At 32.8% G+C, this 20997-nt stretch overlaps 1 protein-coding gene across 1 annotated transcript in view; it reads right to left on the bottom strand.

Moving 5' to 3' along the window:
* The window catches only part of LOC129228234 (uncharacterized), a 327142-nt gene that overhangs the window by 54335 nt on the left and 251810 nt on the right, over positions 1-20997 (bottom strand). The window contains exon 2 of the mRNA XM_054862900.1: positions 18490-18631. Coding sequence (XP_054718875.1) covers positions 18490-18631 — 142 coding nt within the window. The remainder of the gene's footprint in view (positions 1-18489; positions 18632-20997) is intronic.

Genomic DNA, 20997 nt, shown 5'->3' on the forward strand with positions numbered 1-20997 from the left:
TTCGAAATAATACAGAATAGTGCAGGTCAATTGAGAAATAATAAGATAGAATGTACCCTTTTTCTTTCTCGCAAAAAAATATTTCTATTTCAACATTTCTTTTTCTGGATATGTTATCTTGCAAATATCATTTGTTTATTCTTTCGAATAAAGCGTATACATTGCTCCTTATTCTAGTAAAAGGAACAGCTTTTAAAAACCAAATAGCAGAGTCCGTTTTTATGCCATGACCACTTTGTAGATTGAAACTTGCCGAGCATTCATCATAGAAAACCATATCACTACCATTTGAAGACTAGAAATATTTATAACTACGGGGATTAGGAGAATACAACGTCCCATATCGTATTTCTGTATGCGTTTCTGTCCTACGTGACGTTAATACCTTTTTTTCAAAATCATATTTTGAGTAAATCTTGGCTCACAACATTCTGATATTACTACTCGGAACAACAACCGATTTTGACCTTCTCCCACGTTTTAGGAACAAAAAAAAAAAAAAAAAAAAGAAAAAAAATCCTTACATTGGCAAAAGAAACAAACAGAAGCACAAAAGTTGATTTCCCGCTCTGATGTAGAACTATTGTTTTGACTTTCTTTTTTTATGAAATTCAGTTTTTTATTTCCCCTGTCGCATCTGCTGTGTGTTCTCTAGGTTTTCTCATTTATATATTTCTTCCTTTTTGTTGCCGAAATGCGTTTTTCTTGTTCGCTGAATGTGGGCATAGAACAGCGGCAGCAATGTTTGATCGTCTGTGGGGAATATTCCTAAATTTTGTTTCCACCAATCGCGATTCAATTTCTGAGTCATGAGGGGAGGAGCAAAAATACATCAACGTCTTTGTTTAAATATATGTTTTTTTCAGGTTTTCTTTAGTGCCTCGTTGCTTGCTATCTTTTATTAAATTGTTATAATTTGGGACTTATTGTGTTATTTTGTTTTCTTTTTCTGGAAGTATTTTATCTAAGGTTGTTTTACGAAACACTTATATAACTATAACTTATCAGTATTTTTATTATTTTTTTTCGAATGAAAACGGGAAGTATTCTTTAACCTAGACATTATGTTCCCTATCAAATTAAATGAAAAGAACTTCAGCGTTTCTTATTAACTTTATTGCGAATAGCCCAATACGAAAAACAAAAACTATTTATTTGAACACTTGCGCCGGATATTTTATAGGAAATAACTATGTGTTGCGATACACTACATAAAATAATTGTTACACATTAAAAAAATGATGAATTTAAAAATGGCACTTGGAAGCATTAAATCTAGCAGCTTATTTTAAACATATTGTTTACAATTGAAGATCTCACTGCAAAAAGTGGAAAACTCCATTTAAATAACGTTCTGGAAAAATACAAAATAAATGAATACAAACGTTTCAAAAATTTAAAGATTCTGTGTATGTCTTCAGTAGATAGTTCAAATATTTTAGTATTCGAATCATTGTGAGTTTCCTAACTCTCCCAAAAACACAACCGAAACTCTCCACTCCATCGGTCACATTTCCAAAATGGTATTCTATCATGCTCACTTCAATTTGTGTTTTAGTGTTTCGAAAGATGGCGTTATGGTCCGGTGGTCACAATCGATTTTATTTTAGCTACATCAGCAAAGAAATGAATCTTAAGTTTGTTACTGCTGTTCATGTCCTTTTTCCGGTAAAGCACATTACAAAAAGTGCTTATTTCCGGTATTTAGAAGAACTCGAAACATCAATCTAGATGAATTTATTATTGTCCTTAAGCAAGTTTTTGCGATTACTTATTTGCATTTGGCGAGTATAAAGCCTATTTTCGCATTCAGTTAGACTTTCTGGTTGACAAATCTATAATTGGTGCAAACCTAGCCTGACAGCACAGTGAAGGCTACGCAGATCCTAAACGCAGCATTACGACATTGTCAGGGTAGGTTTGTCCCAATTAGAGTCGCCTCCCGTTACAACGCGATCCGACTTACGCGAAATGGCTATAACACGAGTTTTTCAGGAGCAACAAATTTTAGAACTAACGCGAATTTCTTGCTCTCAACACGAAAATATTTGGAAAGGAATCATGACCAGCCCTTAGTTTTAATATGAAGCTCGCAGAGCAATGTTTAAGCAAAATGCAAACAATATAAAATTGGAATCTGCTCTTGTATTGTAGAGAATAGAAACCTTGAAAGAGGAGTGTCACCATAGATTTAAATGTTATAAAAGCAAATTCGAAGCTACTGTAGTGTACTTAAAAATATATTAGAATGACAATCAGATTACGCAGCATAAATCATCTTTAATTTTTAAATTATAAATGAAACTTATTGTATCTACTGTATAGTACTCTTACAGTGCAGTGTTTAAGTAATGCAGCTCTTTAAAAAAATACGGAAAAATTTAGCTCTTTTTGCGAGTATCGGTAAGACACAGTTAAAAAACGGTCTAAAACAGTTTGAAAGGTGTTTAAAAATTTCTAAAATGTCACATACACAACATTTTTCCACAACGCGAAATTTCGACTTACGCGAGAAGTTTTGGAACGCATCCCTCGTGTAAGTCGGGATCCGACTGTATAGTTGTGTCATCGGATCAGCTGTATCTGATTAAGATCTTCTTAGACTGAATAGAGGCTCCAGTTCAACTGTGAGCCGGGCTTCCAAGAACTTCTAATTACACCATGCGGATCTACTAAAATGTTCACTTAAGGTTAAAAAAAAAAAAATGTGCATTACAAATCGAATCTAATCAAACGTGCTAAAATGGGCGGTTCGTTTACATTTAATCATTGCCATTCGGCAATAATTAATAACCTCAAATCTTATGCCACGCCCCACAAAGAATTACATGTAAGATAATTACTGGAAAACAATTTCAATTTTGAAATATTTAATTTAAAAAGAGCACAGATTTAGGCTATTTTTCATAGTAAACTGACTTTTCAATGGCAAACAAATAATAATAGAAAAACTTTTAAATAAAAAATAGAAAAAAAAAGAAGGGAAAAAACATTTTTCTAAGAATAAAGAAATCTCAAGTGTAAAATCGGCTATGGATCGGCGTCTTTTGCATTTGTTGATTGACTACGGTGCGCCATGAAAGAAGCAATTAATTATTTCGTTGGCAAATTATTTAGCAAAAGTTTTTACAAAATATGATTTATTTACTCATTTTCAACTCTTAAAATATTGATATTCATATTAATGAACATGCTAAAATTACTTTTAATATTAAAAGCAAAAGAAATGGATATTTCGCAATTCAACAACTGCAGCAACGTTAAACATTTACAATGCAAAGCTAATTTATCAATATATAAAGGCATTTCAATTTAATTTAATATATATAGAAATGATGATTTGCTTTCATATATATTTATTTTGGTACGTATCTTAAGATTACCAAATAAAAGTAAACGATTCACGTTTCAGTTAAAAAAAAATAAATAAGAAAGTGAGATAAAAAAAACTAAACAAATAATATAAAAGAAAAGAAAAGATAATTAATAATTAAAAAAAAAAAGAAAAGAAAAAAAAACCTTGTGAGTTCAATTTTTAAGATGTTCTTGTGACAAGTCAAGAAAAAGGGTCGTGTTATGTTTCAAAAACCACATACTAGATGGCGCCACAACCACCCACCAGAACTCTGAAAATATTATCTAACCTTTACCTCTAACGGAGTGAAAAATGAAAGTCATTACGAGCAGTGTTTTTTACTGTTACTTTTTTTATTTATAGTAATCAGTCATCCATTTATTTGAAACTGAAAGGAAAATTCCTATTATGAAGGGAAGACTGCTTTGAAAATTTCCAAACGGGCATTTAAAAATTTCATATAATGACTATTTTATGTCCTAAATTTCAATATGAGGTGAGACATTATTCTTATGATATTTTCATTTTTTTAATCAACGGTTTTAGCTTCATTACGTTCCATATGATTTTTAAACATGCTTTTTTTAAACAAATACTATTCATAACACATTGACTACAACTAAATATTAATACATTGAATGATTTAATCAAAATATTTCAGAACGCCGCTGGTCAACCCTGGATTTAAAACAGCTCAATTTTTATTTTTGCATAAGTAAACACTATAATGTTCCACAAATATTCATGAACATTTCAGTTGTTAAAAATGCACAAATTCTTTTTTAGCTCACGTAAAAGGAAAAGCAAAAGAGCTTTCTTTTTTGCGACACAGTTCCCTTTACCACTCAGGTAAGGATTAATTCAGTTAAAAATTCGTTCAACAACTTTTTTTTAATTAAATTTTAAAATGTTTGATGGCTCCTAGTTAATCGAGGCAATTTTAAAAGCGTAGATTTATGTTCAAGCGAAAAACTGTAAAACGCTTTTCTTTACCTTAATACGTATAGAAGGAAAGACAAACATTACAGAGCTCTTTTTCTCTCGCATATATCCCAACCTTAGGGGAGAAAACCGAGACCGAAAAAAACAGCTGGAAGTAGAATATTTATGAATTTACGAATTAATTATGAAATTATGATTCTGAAAATACGGTTCATTGGCGTTTTTAAGAAAGAAAATATCTACAGGAAAGTAAGAAGCAGGATTTAGCTATTACACGAAGTTACGCTGTAAAGAAGTTTTCTTTTTTAAGATTATCACATGACGGAAAAACAAACATTACGGAGCAGTTCTTTCATATCATGCACTAAGACTCAAGACCAGCGCTTCTTCGTTCTTTTCGGACGGAACTTTTGAAAAAAAAAAAAAAATATCACGGACCGGTGATGTTTTTTTTTATCTTTTCCTTTCTGCCTTTTTTTCCTTCATTCTTTTTTTTAAAGAGGGAAAAGGGGGGAGGGACCTTTTATTTAAGGATTATTTAAAAAAAATCTTTTTAATAGTCCTCAAAAAAAAAAAAAAAAAAGGTCCGGTGAGCTTCTTGCCCCCTTTTTTTTTCTCGTTTTGTTTTTCTTATCTTTTCTCTTTTTTTAAAAGGCTGAGATTTTTCTCTCTTTTTTTTTTTCTACAACGTAAGGATACAATAAAGTAATTAAAAAATACATTAATTTAACTTTACTTTCTGTTAAAGAAGTTACAAAAAATACTCAAAAATTAAAATAAAGTAAGCAATTGTTGTAATAGTTACGCATAAATAATAAATATTCCTGAAAATCATAGAAAACTATGAAATTAATAACAAAATTCACATAAATGATGACGCATAGGATATTACATATTTGCGTGAGTGATTATAGTAAAGATTTTTTTGTTTTTGAATGTGGACAAGTCGAAATTTCTTCGGACCGGTGACGGTCCACCAGTTAAGAATGGCTGATCTAGACAGTAGAACCATGCTTATCTGGACACCGTTTATCCGAACGTCCAGATTATCCGGCTCAAAATTGTGAGTATGTTTTTTTTTAATGTTTACGTAGATAATTTTAAATATAATAGCAAGAATTGCACAAAAAGTGCACGGAACATTCACTTTTTGTGTTGATTAAAATGTACAGCATACATAGATATACATAGATTGTACAAAAAATTAAGGTAATCTAACAAACGAACTGCTACCAGACTATCTTTACTAATAATAAAGCTGAAAGTCTCTGCGTTCGGATCTCTGACGCGCATAGCGCCTAGACCGTTCAGCCGATTTTCATGAAATTTGCACAAAGATAGTTTGTAGCATGTCGATTTTTCAAAAATTCGATATGGTTCTTTTTCTATTCCAATTTTAAGTACGATTATCCTAAGATGAGCAAGTAAATAACGAAATTATCATAACGTGGAACCGTAACATGGGCACAAGCCAATTGGCAAGATACAAAATTATCATAACGTGGAATTATAACATGGGTACAAGCCAATTGGCGAGAAAATTCACCACACATTATTTGTAAATATACAGGCGAACCAAAAGACCTTTAAATTTTTCTATTACGGGCAAAGAAGTGCGGGTACCACTAATTACTACTAATAACATAGCTGAAAGTCTCTCTGTCTGTCAGGATCTCTCTGTCTTGACCTCTGTCAGGATCCCTTTGACGCACATAGAGCCTAGACCGTTCGGCCGATTTTCATGAAATTTGGCACAAAGTTAGTTTGTAGCATGGGGGTGTGCACCTCGAAGCGATTTTTCGAAAATTTGATGTGGTTCTTTTTCTTTTCCAATTTTAAGAACAATTATCCTAAGATGAGCAAGTAAATTACGAAATTATCATAACGTGGAACCGTAACATGGGCACAAGCCATTTGGCAAGATACAAAATTATCATAACGTGGAACCGTAACATGGGTACAAGCCAATTGGCGAGAAAATTCACCACACATTATTTGTAAATATACAGGCGAACCAAAAGACCTTTTGATTTTTCTATTATGGGCAAAGAAGTGCGGGTACCACTAATTACTAATAACATAGCTGAAAGTCTCTCTGTCTGTCAGGATCTCTCTGTCCTGACCTCTGTCAGGATCCCTTTGACGCGCATAGCGCCTAGACCGTTCGGCCGATTTTCATGAAATTTGGCACAAAGTTAGTTTGTAGCATGGGGGTGTCCACCTCGAAGCGATTTTTCGAAAATTCGATCTGGTTCTTTTAAGAACAAAATTATCATAAGATGAACGAGTAAATTACGAAATTATCATAACGTGGAACTGTAACATGGGCACAGGCCAGTTGGTGAGAAAACTCACCATATATTATTTGTAAATCGACAGGCAACCAAAAGACGTTTTAATTTTCTATTACGGGTAAAGCCGAGCGGGTACTACTAGTAAATAAAGCGTTAATTTGACAGTGCATTGGTCAAATGCACTGTCATAATTGCATTCATAATTGCACCAGAAAACAGTGAATTTCTTTTTTGTATAGAAAATAGGCAAAAATTGTTTTGAAATTTTTTAATTGTCTTTTAAACAACTTTAGTTATACTTATAAACGAACTATAGTTTTTTTTTTTTTGTCGCAATGAACATTAAATTTGCTAATTTAACGTCTCGTTTTGCTTATTATCAGAATTATCCGGATTTCCTATCATCCGGATTGCTTTAGGTGCCAGTCAGTCCGGATAAACGAATTTGTACTGTATTTTATGTAAAATGTGTAGCATTTATTAAAAAAAAACTAATTTTATGTAAAATTCGAAAAATACAGAAAAAATGTTTTATTTACATGCAGAGAGGAAATTAACGCTATTGAACTTGATTATTCGATGAAAAGAAGGGGAAAAACGTTTTTATGCTAATTAGAAACTTTAGATCATAAAATAATCAAAATATCGCGACAAATTTTGAAATTTCAGATATTATTTTTAGACATTGAAAGATACTCTTGAATTTTAGAGAATACTTTGAGGCATTCGGTTTTTTTAATATTATAATTTAAATAACAATTTCAGACAACTCTAAAAAGTATTTCAAAGTCAAAACATAATATTTCAGTGTTTAACTTTAAAAATGATTCGGAAAATGTGTAATATGCTGCAAAAAATAGAAGTATACTGAAAATTGGTATTTAAAAAATATGCAATATTTTAAATTGAAGCATTTAAAAAAATGTACTGATACATTTAGAGTAGGGTATACGCTTACAAAAACATAAAAGAACGATATTCTAATAAACTACTTGACATATTTTTCAAAAAAAGTTTTTTTTATATTTAAATTAAAAAAAAAAAAAAAAACATCGTACTAAAATTTACTATACATTTTCCAAAATATATGCTATGTTAAAAGATAAGAAAAAGATATTCTGGAAAACTACTCAACATATTTTAAAGGTATATTAAGTGAAAGATAAAAGAAAAGCACTCATACACTGTAAAAAAACTCCGAAACGTTACTGAGTATTTTCGTATAACGTCTTCGGATTTTCATGGTTTTTATACACTTCTTGGAAAAATCAAGTATCACTGTCAAAAAGTTTTCTGCATTACTACAAGTCGCACAAATGCACACTTCTCACTTCAGGCTTCACTCTTCACTTCTGGCTTCAGTTCGATTACGGGCCGTCCAGGCTATTGAGAAGGAATACTAATGGAAGGAGCCATAGTAAATGTCTCAGTGAAATAAGCTTGGGACCCAATGTTTCCCAGGTCAGGTGACTTGTTTGGCTGGGAAGTTGTCGCGTTTTGGCACGCAATCGCTCTTTTGGCATTAAATATTTTTCAGACGACGCGACGGTGCTCATTATGAAGTCGGGGCTACAAATCAGAGCAACTCTGGCTCCAACTCCTTTACCGCATAATAATAAATAAATAAATAAGTAACGATACAAATACAGGCCTATCATCCAACTCCCTCTCCCCACTTCGATAGAATACTGCACTATTAATATAAATCTAATTTTTCCCTTCTACAGTTAAAGGTTTTTATCATGCATGGCTTCAGCTAATGAAAACTTCTTCAGCGGTTACGGTCAACTCGAAATTGCTTCCCAAGTCACATGGTACTGTTGCCGTATCGGATAGTAGGGTTGCACTCTCTCCGTCTATTCCTTCTCAATGGTCCAGACTGTTTAAGATCCCAAAGGGAGCGAATAAGTCCATGGACTACGTAGCTTTGGAAGAATGGCAGGAAAGTAAAATTCTCGATAATTACTTGCAATTCTTTGGTCATGTTTGCAGTACTGCTTGTAAAACTTTCTTGATAAATCAGGAAGGTGCCTAGCCGTTATATTAAATCTAAATAAGTTTATTCTTAATTCCAGAGACACGTATGGCTTTAAATGGGAAGATTTCTGAATTTTTCAGGAGATTTCCAGGACAATTTCAGGATGGTTACTGAATTTTTGCGGAAAACGTTTTTGGTTTTTGCGAGATATGTTACTGGCAGAAATCAGGCACATCAGCTGCCCATTATTTTCCAGGAACGTTTCTGAATCGACTTTACAGTGCAAAGTGACATCCCCCCCCCCCCTTTTTCAATGAAGTACTGAACGGTAAATGTACAGCTTCCAAAAATTACTGTCATTATTATTATTTGTTTAAATGATTGTTGCTCTTAAGAACGAAACAGCTGAATTAAATATCTATTTCAAAATTATTTGAGCATTTCTTTAAAAATAAAACAACTATATCTTCTAAAAATTGACACAAACGTCAAATATATATTCCGCATTGAACAAGCAAGCGTTGTCTTAACAACAAACGAAAATAGAACCTCTTTTTTTTTTCTGAAAAAAATATTTTCATTTTTCAAGAAGTACGTTGCTTAGCTCTACCATAATTTCATAACATTAAGTTTTCTGTTTCACAAATGCTTTGTTTGAATATAATGTTCCAAAGCCACTACTATGGTAAATATTCAAGCATTCTTGAAGAAGAAAAAACAAAAAACCTACGTAGAAAATATGAAAACCATAAATTTTAATATCAAATGTCTTGGAAACGCACAATCGATGCTAATGAAATTCCCGACTGGCATTAAAAAGGAATTTACCCGGAATAATGCAAAGCCCCGGAAACCGTCCGCTCTCAGCGTGCAACAGAGCAAATGAAATAAGAGCGCATGAGAGTATGCAAAAACAAACTAAAAACATTTGTTTGGGTATTATTTTATTGGCTCCCCCATAAACAAATAACAAATGCGATGTCAAATTTGAATTGTAAATGCTCTTCGTTACTCATATGATATTCCAGTGCGGGCTAAAAATGTCGGGTTTTTCTTAAAAATCAAAGTCAATTTAGGTTTCTGACAAAGGAACAATAGAGTTTGCATAAATGAGTTATGCGTTTAAAACTTGAGAAAAGGGGAGACAAACTAGACGTGGCATCACGAAAAAGTATTTACTATGAAAAGGGATAAATAACATTTGCATAAAATAAATGTTTCTTGCTTGTATTTTCTTTCAAAGAAAGGGGTAATCAAGAGTAATTAAACTTAATCAGATAATCCATACTAACTTAATTTGCATTTCCAAAAAAAAGCCAATTTATGCTTAAATTCCTAGTGTTTCTGGAAACTATGTAGTAGTAAAAATTAATTTTGACAGCAGGATAAGTATAATACAATTTTTATCCACGATATGTGCATATTAGTAAAAAGGACATGTCATGAAAAAGAGAAGGGGGGGGGGGGATATCAAAAATTTTGTTCAATCAATCATTGTCCTTGAACGAGAAACTGGTGTCGTTACAAATACAGCATGATTTAAAAGTTGAAAATTTGTTTAAGCTAATAATAAAAAGAACCAATCATTAATAAATTAATAGTTTTTTACCTGAGCAATATTAGGTTTAGGTAAAGATCAAACATCAAAACTGAGAAAGTTAGAAAACCATGAGGACAGAAAGGATATATGTGCTACTATAAAAACCTCATCAACGTTTTTCCCAAAATTTTAATATTACCACTTCAGGTTTCTCAGAAAAATAAATGAAATTAAATTCCTTCAGGCCCAATTTCCGTTAGGCTAATTTTTTTCGTACTTTCTTTCTCTCTCTCTTTCTCTCTGTAGGGTAGACCCCGACCAGGCAGAAGACAAAAAAAAAAAAAAAAAAACATTTCAGATAATATATATTTTTTTAAAAAATTGAGGGAAATTTTATAGTTTTGCATCATGTGTTGAGGGGGGGGGGGGGTTAAATGAAAAAAAGTGTGCCGTCTCAGTGAATGCACACAGTAGACAAACACAGCATTTTTTTGTTCTTTTCTTTCTGGAAATGAACACAGAAAAGTTACTACTGTCAATTTATCTAAGAAAAATGTTTTTAAACTTTTTTTCGAAGAAATTAACGCGCTGTTCATTCACTGTTGAGCCTACTCTACACAGTTATATATATATGGAATTTTTCTGTGTTTCGAAAAAAATACGATTAGAGATTAAATACTAATTAATTACACGCGATTGAAAATCGGCGGACAAATAGGTTTCATTTATTTTTTAGTTTAGGAGAAAATACGTAAAAAATCGAGCACCATTTATATTTCCGCCGAAATGAAGCAGAGTTTGGAAAAAAAAAAATTCTGAAACGTATGGAAAAAAAATCGATGCCGTGAAAAATTGAATTTATTTTCAACTTCTAAAACATCGCAGCTTCTATTTTTTTTCCATTTTCATTGGGTTTCTTCTCTTTATCTTATCGATAAAATTCTTGATCTCCCACCACTTATCCTTATCAGTAAGAAGGCAAGCTTTGAGAGACATTTTTTGTAACATTGCTAAAAAAACTAGCCATTTCTCCTGTTTCTCTTCATTGGGTTCTTACTTCTCGAAGTAAAATAATTCTAGAGAGCCCGAAACTAGGATTTCATTTTTTTAAGACGGGGAAAAAACAAAAAATAACCATTCAGTATCCGTGAATTACGCTGCAATAACTCATAAAAGTGATAAAGGTAATCTTACTCTTTAATGCTAAATTTTCCACAACAGTACTTTTAAATATAAATATTAAATTAACATGAAATATGCCTGGACGAAAACTATTAGAGGGACCGGAAAGTAATGTAGTTTTTTCTTCTTTTTTTCAAACTTTTTTTTTGTAGTTCCAATTCAATGAATCAATGATGCAACTGCACTTGTTATCAACTACTAATAATAGATAAAAGAGATTACAGTAAAACTTACAGGAAAAAGGGAAAAAAAGGGAAGAGAGTTTTAAAAAACGGACTCCATTAACTTTCTCCATTTTCGATCAGTATACTCGTCAAGCACGCCAGGCACGTGAGGAGCAACCATTCTCATCCAGATGAGTTGAATCAACTTTAGTTGACTGAACTCAGCGGGACGTTGACAAGCTTTCGCTCCATACGCGAGTAAGCTTAGTTGAGTCAACTCACTTCAGTTTTAATAGCGTTGTGCAGTAGCTGCTCGAATAATTTCTGCTTATTAGAAGAAAGTTGATTTAACTAAGTTTGCCAGAGTGAAGACAACGAAAAACGCCAGACAACTAGTCCACGGGCAACATTTTTGAAAAGTTGATCCAACTGACCACCTCGTGTTAGGACGTATCAAAAAAGAAAAACATAATATATTCAAAACTCCTGTTGTAATTATAAAGCTAACATTTGTTTCTGACAAATAATTCAGCAATATCGTGTGATCGTATACTAAAATAAGAATATGGTAATGCTTGTGAATTAACTTTCAGACTGGTACTAGCAAAGAACACTGTGTCAATCAAATTCGTATAATCCGAAAGCAATAAAACTAAAAGGCCCTCAATGACTTTGAACAATAAATAAAATTATTTTTCACACATAATAAATATCGTCTTTTTTTTGCTGTCATTAAACTGCTAATTTTTGGGTCGACAAACACAAGAACTAAACACAAACGCACTTGTACGTAATTAAAGAACATACATTTTAAATAATTCATTTGCACAAAATTATTTAATTTGTTTTTATTCACTGCCCTAATTTGAAAAAAAAAAAAAAAAACATATGCATTACCATTAAAAGAAACAGTCAAGGGAAAAAAACCTCCTTTCAAAAAGCCACGTCTTTAATATTCATTGCACATTAAAACAAAAACAATATCACTTGCGCTAAAAGGCTCGCGATTCATAATCGTGCCATTTCAAACTCCGAACAAATGTGGAATATTTTTGGGAATAAAAGGTCCGGAATGTGAGGAATAAGCAAAAGTCCAATGCATGTTTCTTTAGGAATGAGCTACGTGCTTTCGATTTTGGATTCAGTGAAAGTCTGTGTATTCTGGAGACATTGCAATCATATATATGATGAATTTTGACATGCAACATCACGTGCTTTGTCATGTCGTGCCGGTAAGATCAACCTCCATTGCATGCATTTGCATATTTCAGAAGGAAAAAAATATATACATAATATGTGACTGTGTATGTTTTTTTCTGATGTGTAAAATGGGGATTTATATAGGAAAGAAAAATATTTGAAATTTTTTATAGAAAGTGTTCATTATGCAGCAGAAACTGACTACAATTTCTCTATCTGTAGCAGTCTCGCCAAAATGTTAATAGGTTCACTCGGTGGTGCCGATTTTTTTGACTCGTGGCCGAACCTAATGTTAAGAAGAATTACGGAGGCCAGAACAAATATAAAATTTAATTATATCATTAAAATTTTTTTCTAGATATCATGGGAAAACAAACCAAAAACTGCTGCCATCATTACTGCGTGGTTGTTTTTTGATATAAACTTTACATCTGTTTTCATTTCCTTTTACAAAAAGGGAAGTATTGTATTCGCGAAAAAAATTTCACTCAAAAATCGACCTTAATTTCCATTTTGCTCACCCCCGAATAAATGTTGAGTTATTTTCTGACTCGACCACACGTGGATAAGTGCTTAAGAACGTATACACACGCGAAATATTCATTTTGACGGTTCCCGAGTTAGTTACAACGAGTGTTCTCGTGACGTCTGTATGTACGTATGTATGTATGTGCGTATGTATATCGCATAACTAACGGTATGTCCTAAAAAGTTGAAATTTTGTACGTAGACTCCTAGTGGGGTCTAGTTGTGCACCTCCCCTTTTGGTTGCATTCGGGTGCTTCTAAGCGGGTCTTTTGCCCCTTTTTGGGGGGAAATCATTGTTAATTTCGATGTAAACTCAAGTGGTGTTACAATTTGGCATACACTTGGCGATATATCGCCAGTCTTTTGGTCGCCAAGTTTTTTCGTCAACTTGGCTACAAATTTGGCGATTTTTTAAAAATCTGGTTTTAATTCGGCCACTGTTGGTGATATTTAGAAAGTAAACAATTGAATCACATTAAAATTGCCAGTAATGGGAAAATGACATTAAATTGGAGTAAAAGGAAGTCATGCGAGGCACACATCAGCTCGTTTAGAAATCGATTTATGACTATTTGACTTTATATTTGCAACAATTATTCATAACATCAAATGAAGATAAGTAGTTTTGGAAATTTCAGAATGTATTTTTCTTTTCGTGACATTAAACGTAGCGACGGGCCACATATGGCTCGAGGGCCGTAGATTAGGCACCACTGGTCTTACTGAGTCCATTATTGGTATAAAACTACAGAAGCATATCTAAAATATGGTCCAGTCATCCAAAATTACGCGATAATAACTACCGAAGCCATATTAAATGAATTGCATAGCGGAGCAAAATTTTTGGTGCATGTATGCAAGCATTTTCCTACTCAATCTTATCTGTTTGAGTATGCTGCCATGGGCAGGTAAACGGCAGTATCTTCAGAAATGAGTTTTAGAAATATTTGAAGAAGTGTGTGCTGGATTCAGTAATAACAATAAGGAAACGTTGACATTAGACGATTTTTTCGCCTTTTTTTCAGCGGAAACCAAACAAGCAAGCTTGTACAAAAAAGCTAACGTACAATAGATGACAAAAATGCAAAAATATGAAAAATGAAAAATTTGCAGTTACTGCCCTTTTCCTGTCCACCGCACTGTGGTGATTTCACATGGTTTCTGCAACGCGATACGCTTTCCCAACAAACCATACGAATTCCAAAAAATAAACCTTTTTTCTCCCGAGTGAACCTTAAAACTTTTTACATACTATATCAGTGGTGCTCAACGTGTGGCCCGCGGTCTGAATCCGGACCGCGAAGCTGATCAGTGTAGCCCGTTGTTTTGTTCAATGTTACAAATCGAAAAGCGATTAGTGACAATGTCACAAATTTGGCGCCGAATGCCCAGAAATTGATTTCTGAAAAACATGTATTCAATGAAATAAGCATCGAGTAATTATAACAACAATAATTGGTTTGTGATTTTCTAACATTTCCTATATTATTTGGAAGAGAATGAAATATTTTGAAATTTTATGCGTGTTCTGGCCCGCGAAAATGACTGTCATATGAGGTGCGGCTCTCGGGCAGAAAAATATTGAGCCCCACTGGACTATATTATTAAATTTCATAAAACTATAGTTCGTCAGAGGCGGATTCACACATTTGGAGGCCCGTCTCAATGCAGTTTTGGGAGCAGGGGACATTTACAGGGAAGATAAAGCTTATATAACTTTTAATTTGCATATAGTATTTATCTGAAATATGGATTTAAATTGCATGTGATGACAGAAAATAGATAAATAAGGTTACTTTCAGTAAAATTTTTTTTTTTTTTTAAGTTAATATGAAAGTAATATGAAAGTACATAGTAATGAACGTTAGTCTGTCACGGCGATAGTTTTATATTCATAATTACATAATTACTAAAATAGAGTAACCATACTAATCTAATTTCTGTCATCACATATAAAGTACAACTACATTTCAGATAGTTAATGCGATTTTTAAGCTGCAGGGACATTTTCTTCCCATAAATGTTTGTCTATTACGATGGAAATGCACGAAAATATCAAGGATTTGTTTAAAAAAACTGCTAAAAAATTATATTTCTTTCACAAGAGATTCTAAGTTAATACAATTTAACATTATCAATTCCATGCTTTTGACTTCGGCTCCTTGAATACACCGTTTAAAACAGGAAAATAACATTTCAGTCCTTTCAACTCCGGGTTAAACGTTTCTACAGTATATACGAAAACACAACATGCCATTAACAATTCATATACTTCCAAGATACTTAAAAACAGAATAAATCGATTAACACTATACATTATATTCAAAACCTGAACTGTTCTTTCCACCGTAAAAATAATTTCATCGTCTATTACTTCTCGATAAACGTTAAATGCATTAGACTTCAAATTTTTCGTTTAACGCTTTTCTTTGCCAAAAAGGAGCTGGAAAAAAAAGTTTGAAAATGCTTTTCATATCAAAAATCGATGATCCTATTATCAGAACTTGAGGGAAAAGATCTCGCGCACCCCAAATACTGGGGCTTTGTGACAGGCAAAGAATACACCGTTAAGCCTGAGACTGACAGTTCCTTGCACGTACATCAGTGTAGGAGACTGTATATTTATCCCTTAATCCATTGCTCTCTTCGAGAAATTCCCCAGCAACTTGCAAGAAAAATCCCTACGGGTATTTATTCCACTGAGTGATCAATAAAGAGAAAAGGAATTATCAACAAAGAAGCGAAAAGGGATGAGCAAAAGAATTCTTCCGCTGTCCCAGTGGCAATTTACTTCATTTAGATCTAATAAGAGAGAAAATGGGCTACAATTGATTTTAATTAAAAAAGTTTTTTTCGCTCACGTGATGTTTCGTGGACTTCCATCCCAACAGGATGCAATTCGGTCCCACTCGGAGAAGTTTGGGTCTGTTTCAGATTAAACGCTCCGGAATAAAGGATTGCATGTGACAAAAATTTTCAAAACGTTCATTTTGTTTTCTGTTTTGGCTTCGTTTTTTTTGCATTAGTTTTGTTCAAGGGATTAGGCTAATGCCTATCCTGGCGGATAGGATAAGGCCTGACCTCGAGTGAGTTCATTTCTTTTTGGGAGTTCGGTCCCAATCGCAGAAGTTTTCAGTCTGTTTAAGATTAAACGCTTCGCAATTAAGGATTGGTTCTAGACAAAAATTAAACACGTTCATTTTGCTTTTTTTTTTTTTTTTTCGGTTTAGCTTTTGCATTAATATCATTCAAGGGATCGGGATAATATTTTTTCTGGCTGATAGGATGATGTTTGACCTTCTATGAGTTCATTTCTTTTTGGGAGGACAAGGAGCGAGAGGAGGAATTGCTACATTTCCTGATTCGGGATGCCAGCGCTGTATGTCACTGACAAGGAAATCTTATATCGCTCACTTTCTTATCTGAATCTTGTAAATAACTGGTGGTTTTCTTTTTTTTTTCTTTCGAGTGCCCTTTATATTTTTTCCCTCGGCTCAGTATATTCACAAAACGTTAAGGTGATTTATTTTAAGGAATGTTGAAGAACAATTTAGAACTTTCTAAATGTCCTTGAAAAGAAAATACCCCTTGAACAGTGCTTACCAATCTAAGAAGTCTAGACTATATCGATCACCAGATCTGCAGTTATTGTGACAACTATACGAACATGCAAGTTCCATCTCAAAGGGTTTCCCCTTATTTTAGCAATTAGAACTATTTAATCATTTGTATATCGGAACCCATCTTATTAGAACTAAACAATACGTCCAGTCATCCAGTAACTATAATTGTAACACGAAACATTAACAATAACGCCTACGGCATAGTGTCACGTCACATGATATCCGAGTGAAGAAAAAAAAACATTAATTTCATGTTATTGCAACTTGTTTAATTTTAATTCTATTTAACGTTTTGCATTCGATTCGCGTAATGTTGCTTTGGGAACACACGAAAAACAAAATTTCGACATTTTTTGGACAATCGTCACAAAAAAAAATGAATAAAATAAAATCCAACATCTAAACCAAGGTTAAAAAACCAGTGGGAAATTAAAATATTTCAACTTATCGAAAACAACAACAAATACTTCATTCTTAAAGACTAAAAAAGAATTAAAAAAGAACAGCTGACTGACAATAACACCAATGTTTTGAAAATAAGAAGATTGCGGAGGTCAAAAAAATCACTCGACAAAAAAATCTTATGCCAAAGTTATACATAATTGTGTGTCTGGTGGCATTGGTGCCTACATTTTTAACATTGGCGCCGAAAAATATTCTGAAATTCAAACATATTTCATAGCAGAAATCCGAGCAGTAGTGGTAATAAATTTTTTGCATATCTGATTTTCTCTTTTAGTTTTTCAACAGAATGCAGTAATTTTTATCAGCATCGGAAAACGTAGAGTAGAGATAAATATTGGCACTTGGCGACTTGCTTATTTTCTAATTTAGAGAAAACAGAAAAATATGGTTTACGTTCACGCCATTTTTGCTCCTCATTTTATTCTAAAGGAATTTTTACTGTTTTTGACAAATAAGTTGGAGATTATTTTAAATTTCAATCGAACTTTTAATGTGGTTTCATGACTTGTTAGTCTTTGGCTGAAAATTTTATATTTCAGTAAGGATTATTTTATACGTCGTAAAACTTTTAACATTATTAAACATCTTGTTTTATTTTCAAGTTACTTAAAAAGAGAAAATGAGATATCGAGGAATAAGAATTCGAAATCAAGAATGAATACGAGATAAAGATTAATTCATGTAACAAAAGCACTCCTTCCTAAAAGCACAACTTTTTCTTTTTGACACATAAATTTAACTTTTTGAAAAATTAGTCATTCTCGCGGGATCCCGAAATCCCTCGTGACTGAGAATGGAGCGATATTGGAAACTAGTTACGATTGGTTGGATTTTTTAGGGCACACTTTTGCCCTTTTGCGTATCAAACGATAATTGTTAACAGGGTTCTGATTTTGTTGTGCTTTATGATTGGTGTACGGAATTCAAGAAAAATACTAATTCAAGTAACAAAAGCAGTCTTCCTAAAAAGCACAACATTTCTTATGTGACATTAAAATTAAATTTTTAGAAGACTTAAATCTAACTCTCGGGATCCCACGGGATTGGCTCTTTACAATCCCGAAATCCCGCGGAATTGAATCTGGCACGGGAATGGAAACCCTAGTCCCATTGAGTTCATAAAAAATGGACATTTTCTGTACTGGCCAATACAAATAATATTTATGTAAGAAAATACTGTAATTGCTAACATAGTAAGTGAAAGTTTTTGAGACTCACGTGTTTTCAATGAGGAATTTGTCTCCGTCGTTGTCTCTGCACGTGCCTTTAGTGGAGACGGTGCCATTGTAGATTCGGATCGGATCCGGGCTACCTTTTTGAAACCAACTGCCCGTCCAGCGGCTCGGAAAACTACACGTATCTGGAAAGGAAAACATATTTTAAAAATAAAACAATGGTTTTACAGGCGTGCACAATAGAAAAAATGCGCAATGAAACATTTCATGCCTTACATAAACAGCTGGTAAAGCGTATTCTTATACTGAGAATTGGAATAAAGTTGCTTTTTGTTGCAGCATTTCTCAATTTCTTTGATGAACTCTTTTTAGAATCCAATTTTTTTGCGAAACCCCTGGTTTATTTTCAATAGTATAGTTTAAAGGCAACATTTAAAAATGACTTACTAGCAATAAAGATACAAATATTCTAACTAACACTAATTGCTATCAAAAGTCACACTCAAAAAAAAAAAAAAATTAAATGTTCTTTCAATGCAAATTTTGTATAGTTTTACTAAGGTCACACATTGACAATAATTGAGTATATGATTCATAATTCGTTTAGTTACTTTATTTGCAGTTGAGAACTTATTTTTATCGACTTTTTAAGTGACTATTTTGAAGTTTATAAAGGAACGTGGTACCCTTGACTGATCTCCCAAGTAGTGGTGACATTGTGAATGCACACAATACAGTAATGACGAACCGATATTCCCGGGACTGATTTTATGAAGTGCAAATGCTGTTGTATTTATTTTTTCAGCAACACAGTACAGCTAAGAAAACTAATCTTGCATTCATCTTAATTAATACTTATTTTTAATGCTCATAAAACTGCTAAAATTATTAGTACATCTGAATTGTTCTCTACTAAGGTAATTATTCTAATAAGGTACACTGTTAAAAATTCAGGAAACTTTTATGGTAAATATTACTGTAAAATGTAGTGTTTACAGTACAGAAAAAAATTTTACCGAAGAAAATAAACGATTGATACACCAATTGATACACCACGTGACTTATAGTGCAAAGCATATAAAACCGTATTTCCCTTACTCGATGCGTCCCTACTCGTATGGTAGGCAGCAAAGCCGCCTGCCATTTCGAAGGTCCCGAGATCGAATCTGCAGTTCGTATTTTGAGTTTTTTAACTCTCCCTTATTCTACCGTAAAATTTTACAGTAAAATATTATTTCACGGTAATAGTTACTGGCAACATGGATGCCAGTAACTTTTACCTTAATATTTCAGGAACTTTTTTAACATTGTAATTACAACTAAATTATTTGTTTAGTTGTAATTACACTGTTACAACTTTACAACTGTTACAACTTTTATTTTTTGAACTATTATTACGTAAATTACACTCTAGCATATTGAGTGTTCTACTATTTTTCGTTCAAGACTTAAATCTGTAAAAAACTGCACAGCATTTACTGTGTTACGCAATGAATATGGCTGGTGTGTTAAACATCAGTAAACGAATCTAGTCGTCAAATAATAAAGAAACAAAAAAAAAAAAAAAAAAAAAACGAATAATAAAAAATAACAGTCAGACTTTCTTGCATCGGCAAAAAGACCAAATCTGAAAATACATAATTCATAATCTTCAACTCAACTTCTAGTTTACATCCATTGCGCAGCAGATTGCAGTTACAGTAAGGAATCAATATTTCCATGAGAAAAATGTTAACGAGAAAAAACCTTCCCCATAACTTCACTATACAACACCCATATTTAAATTTTTTTTTCTCTCGTACCCTTCAACAACTTCAGATACACTAAAAGCAAAAAAATAGTCCCAGCAGTAAAAACATTTTGTTAACTTTGCAAGATGTCACACACAGATTCAGAGTTATGAATATTTCATAGCAGTTCTTTTGATGAAACCGTCATTGTCAGGTTGCTCCCCATAAAACATTTTCTATTCTGACTCGTTAAAATCATTGTTTCTATTCTCTTCTTCGAAAATGGAACATTTTTGCTAAGAGCTTTCTTAAATGTCGCCAAAAATCGGCCAAAAGCTTTCACAGCCGATCATTTGAGTTTCTCGACGGAAGTTCTAGAGAAGAATAAAAAATCGGCGAGTTAAGATACAATTCTTTAAAATCGCTTGTCGAATTTTTATACAATGCAGTGCCATTGTAATACTTTTTTTGCGACGAAGAGGGAAAAGAACAAAAGCGTAGTAGCCTAGTAAGTGCCAGAATAATCTTTTGACTAAGAAATCTGAATATGCTCTCTCTTTATTTTTCAATTTTTTTAACCTCCTATATTATTTTTTGCAGCATTTATTCTAAAAGTTAAGTTTCAAAAAGCTTCTTTTTTACACTTTCAACTTATTTTTTAAACAACTGTAAGAACATTTACCGGCAAGGACTTCCAGCGATTGTTTTCAAACGCTAAAATTTCAATTACAAAATGTATGTAGGAAAAAAAAAGTTTCAGGAAGAAATGTGCACTAAAAATGTGCATACGTGTTTTACGGTATTACGAACAACCGACTTTC

This window comes from Uloborus diversus, chromosome 8 (assembly GCF_026930045.1).
Source record: "Uloborus diversus isolate 005 chromosome 8, Udiv.v.3.1, whole genome shotgun sequence".
In the NCBI taxonomy this organism is placed as follows: Eukaryota; Metazoa; Arthropoda; class Arachnida; order Araneae; family Uloboridae; genus Uloborus; species Uloborus diversus.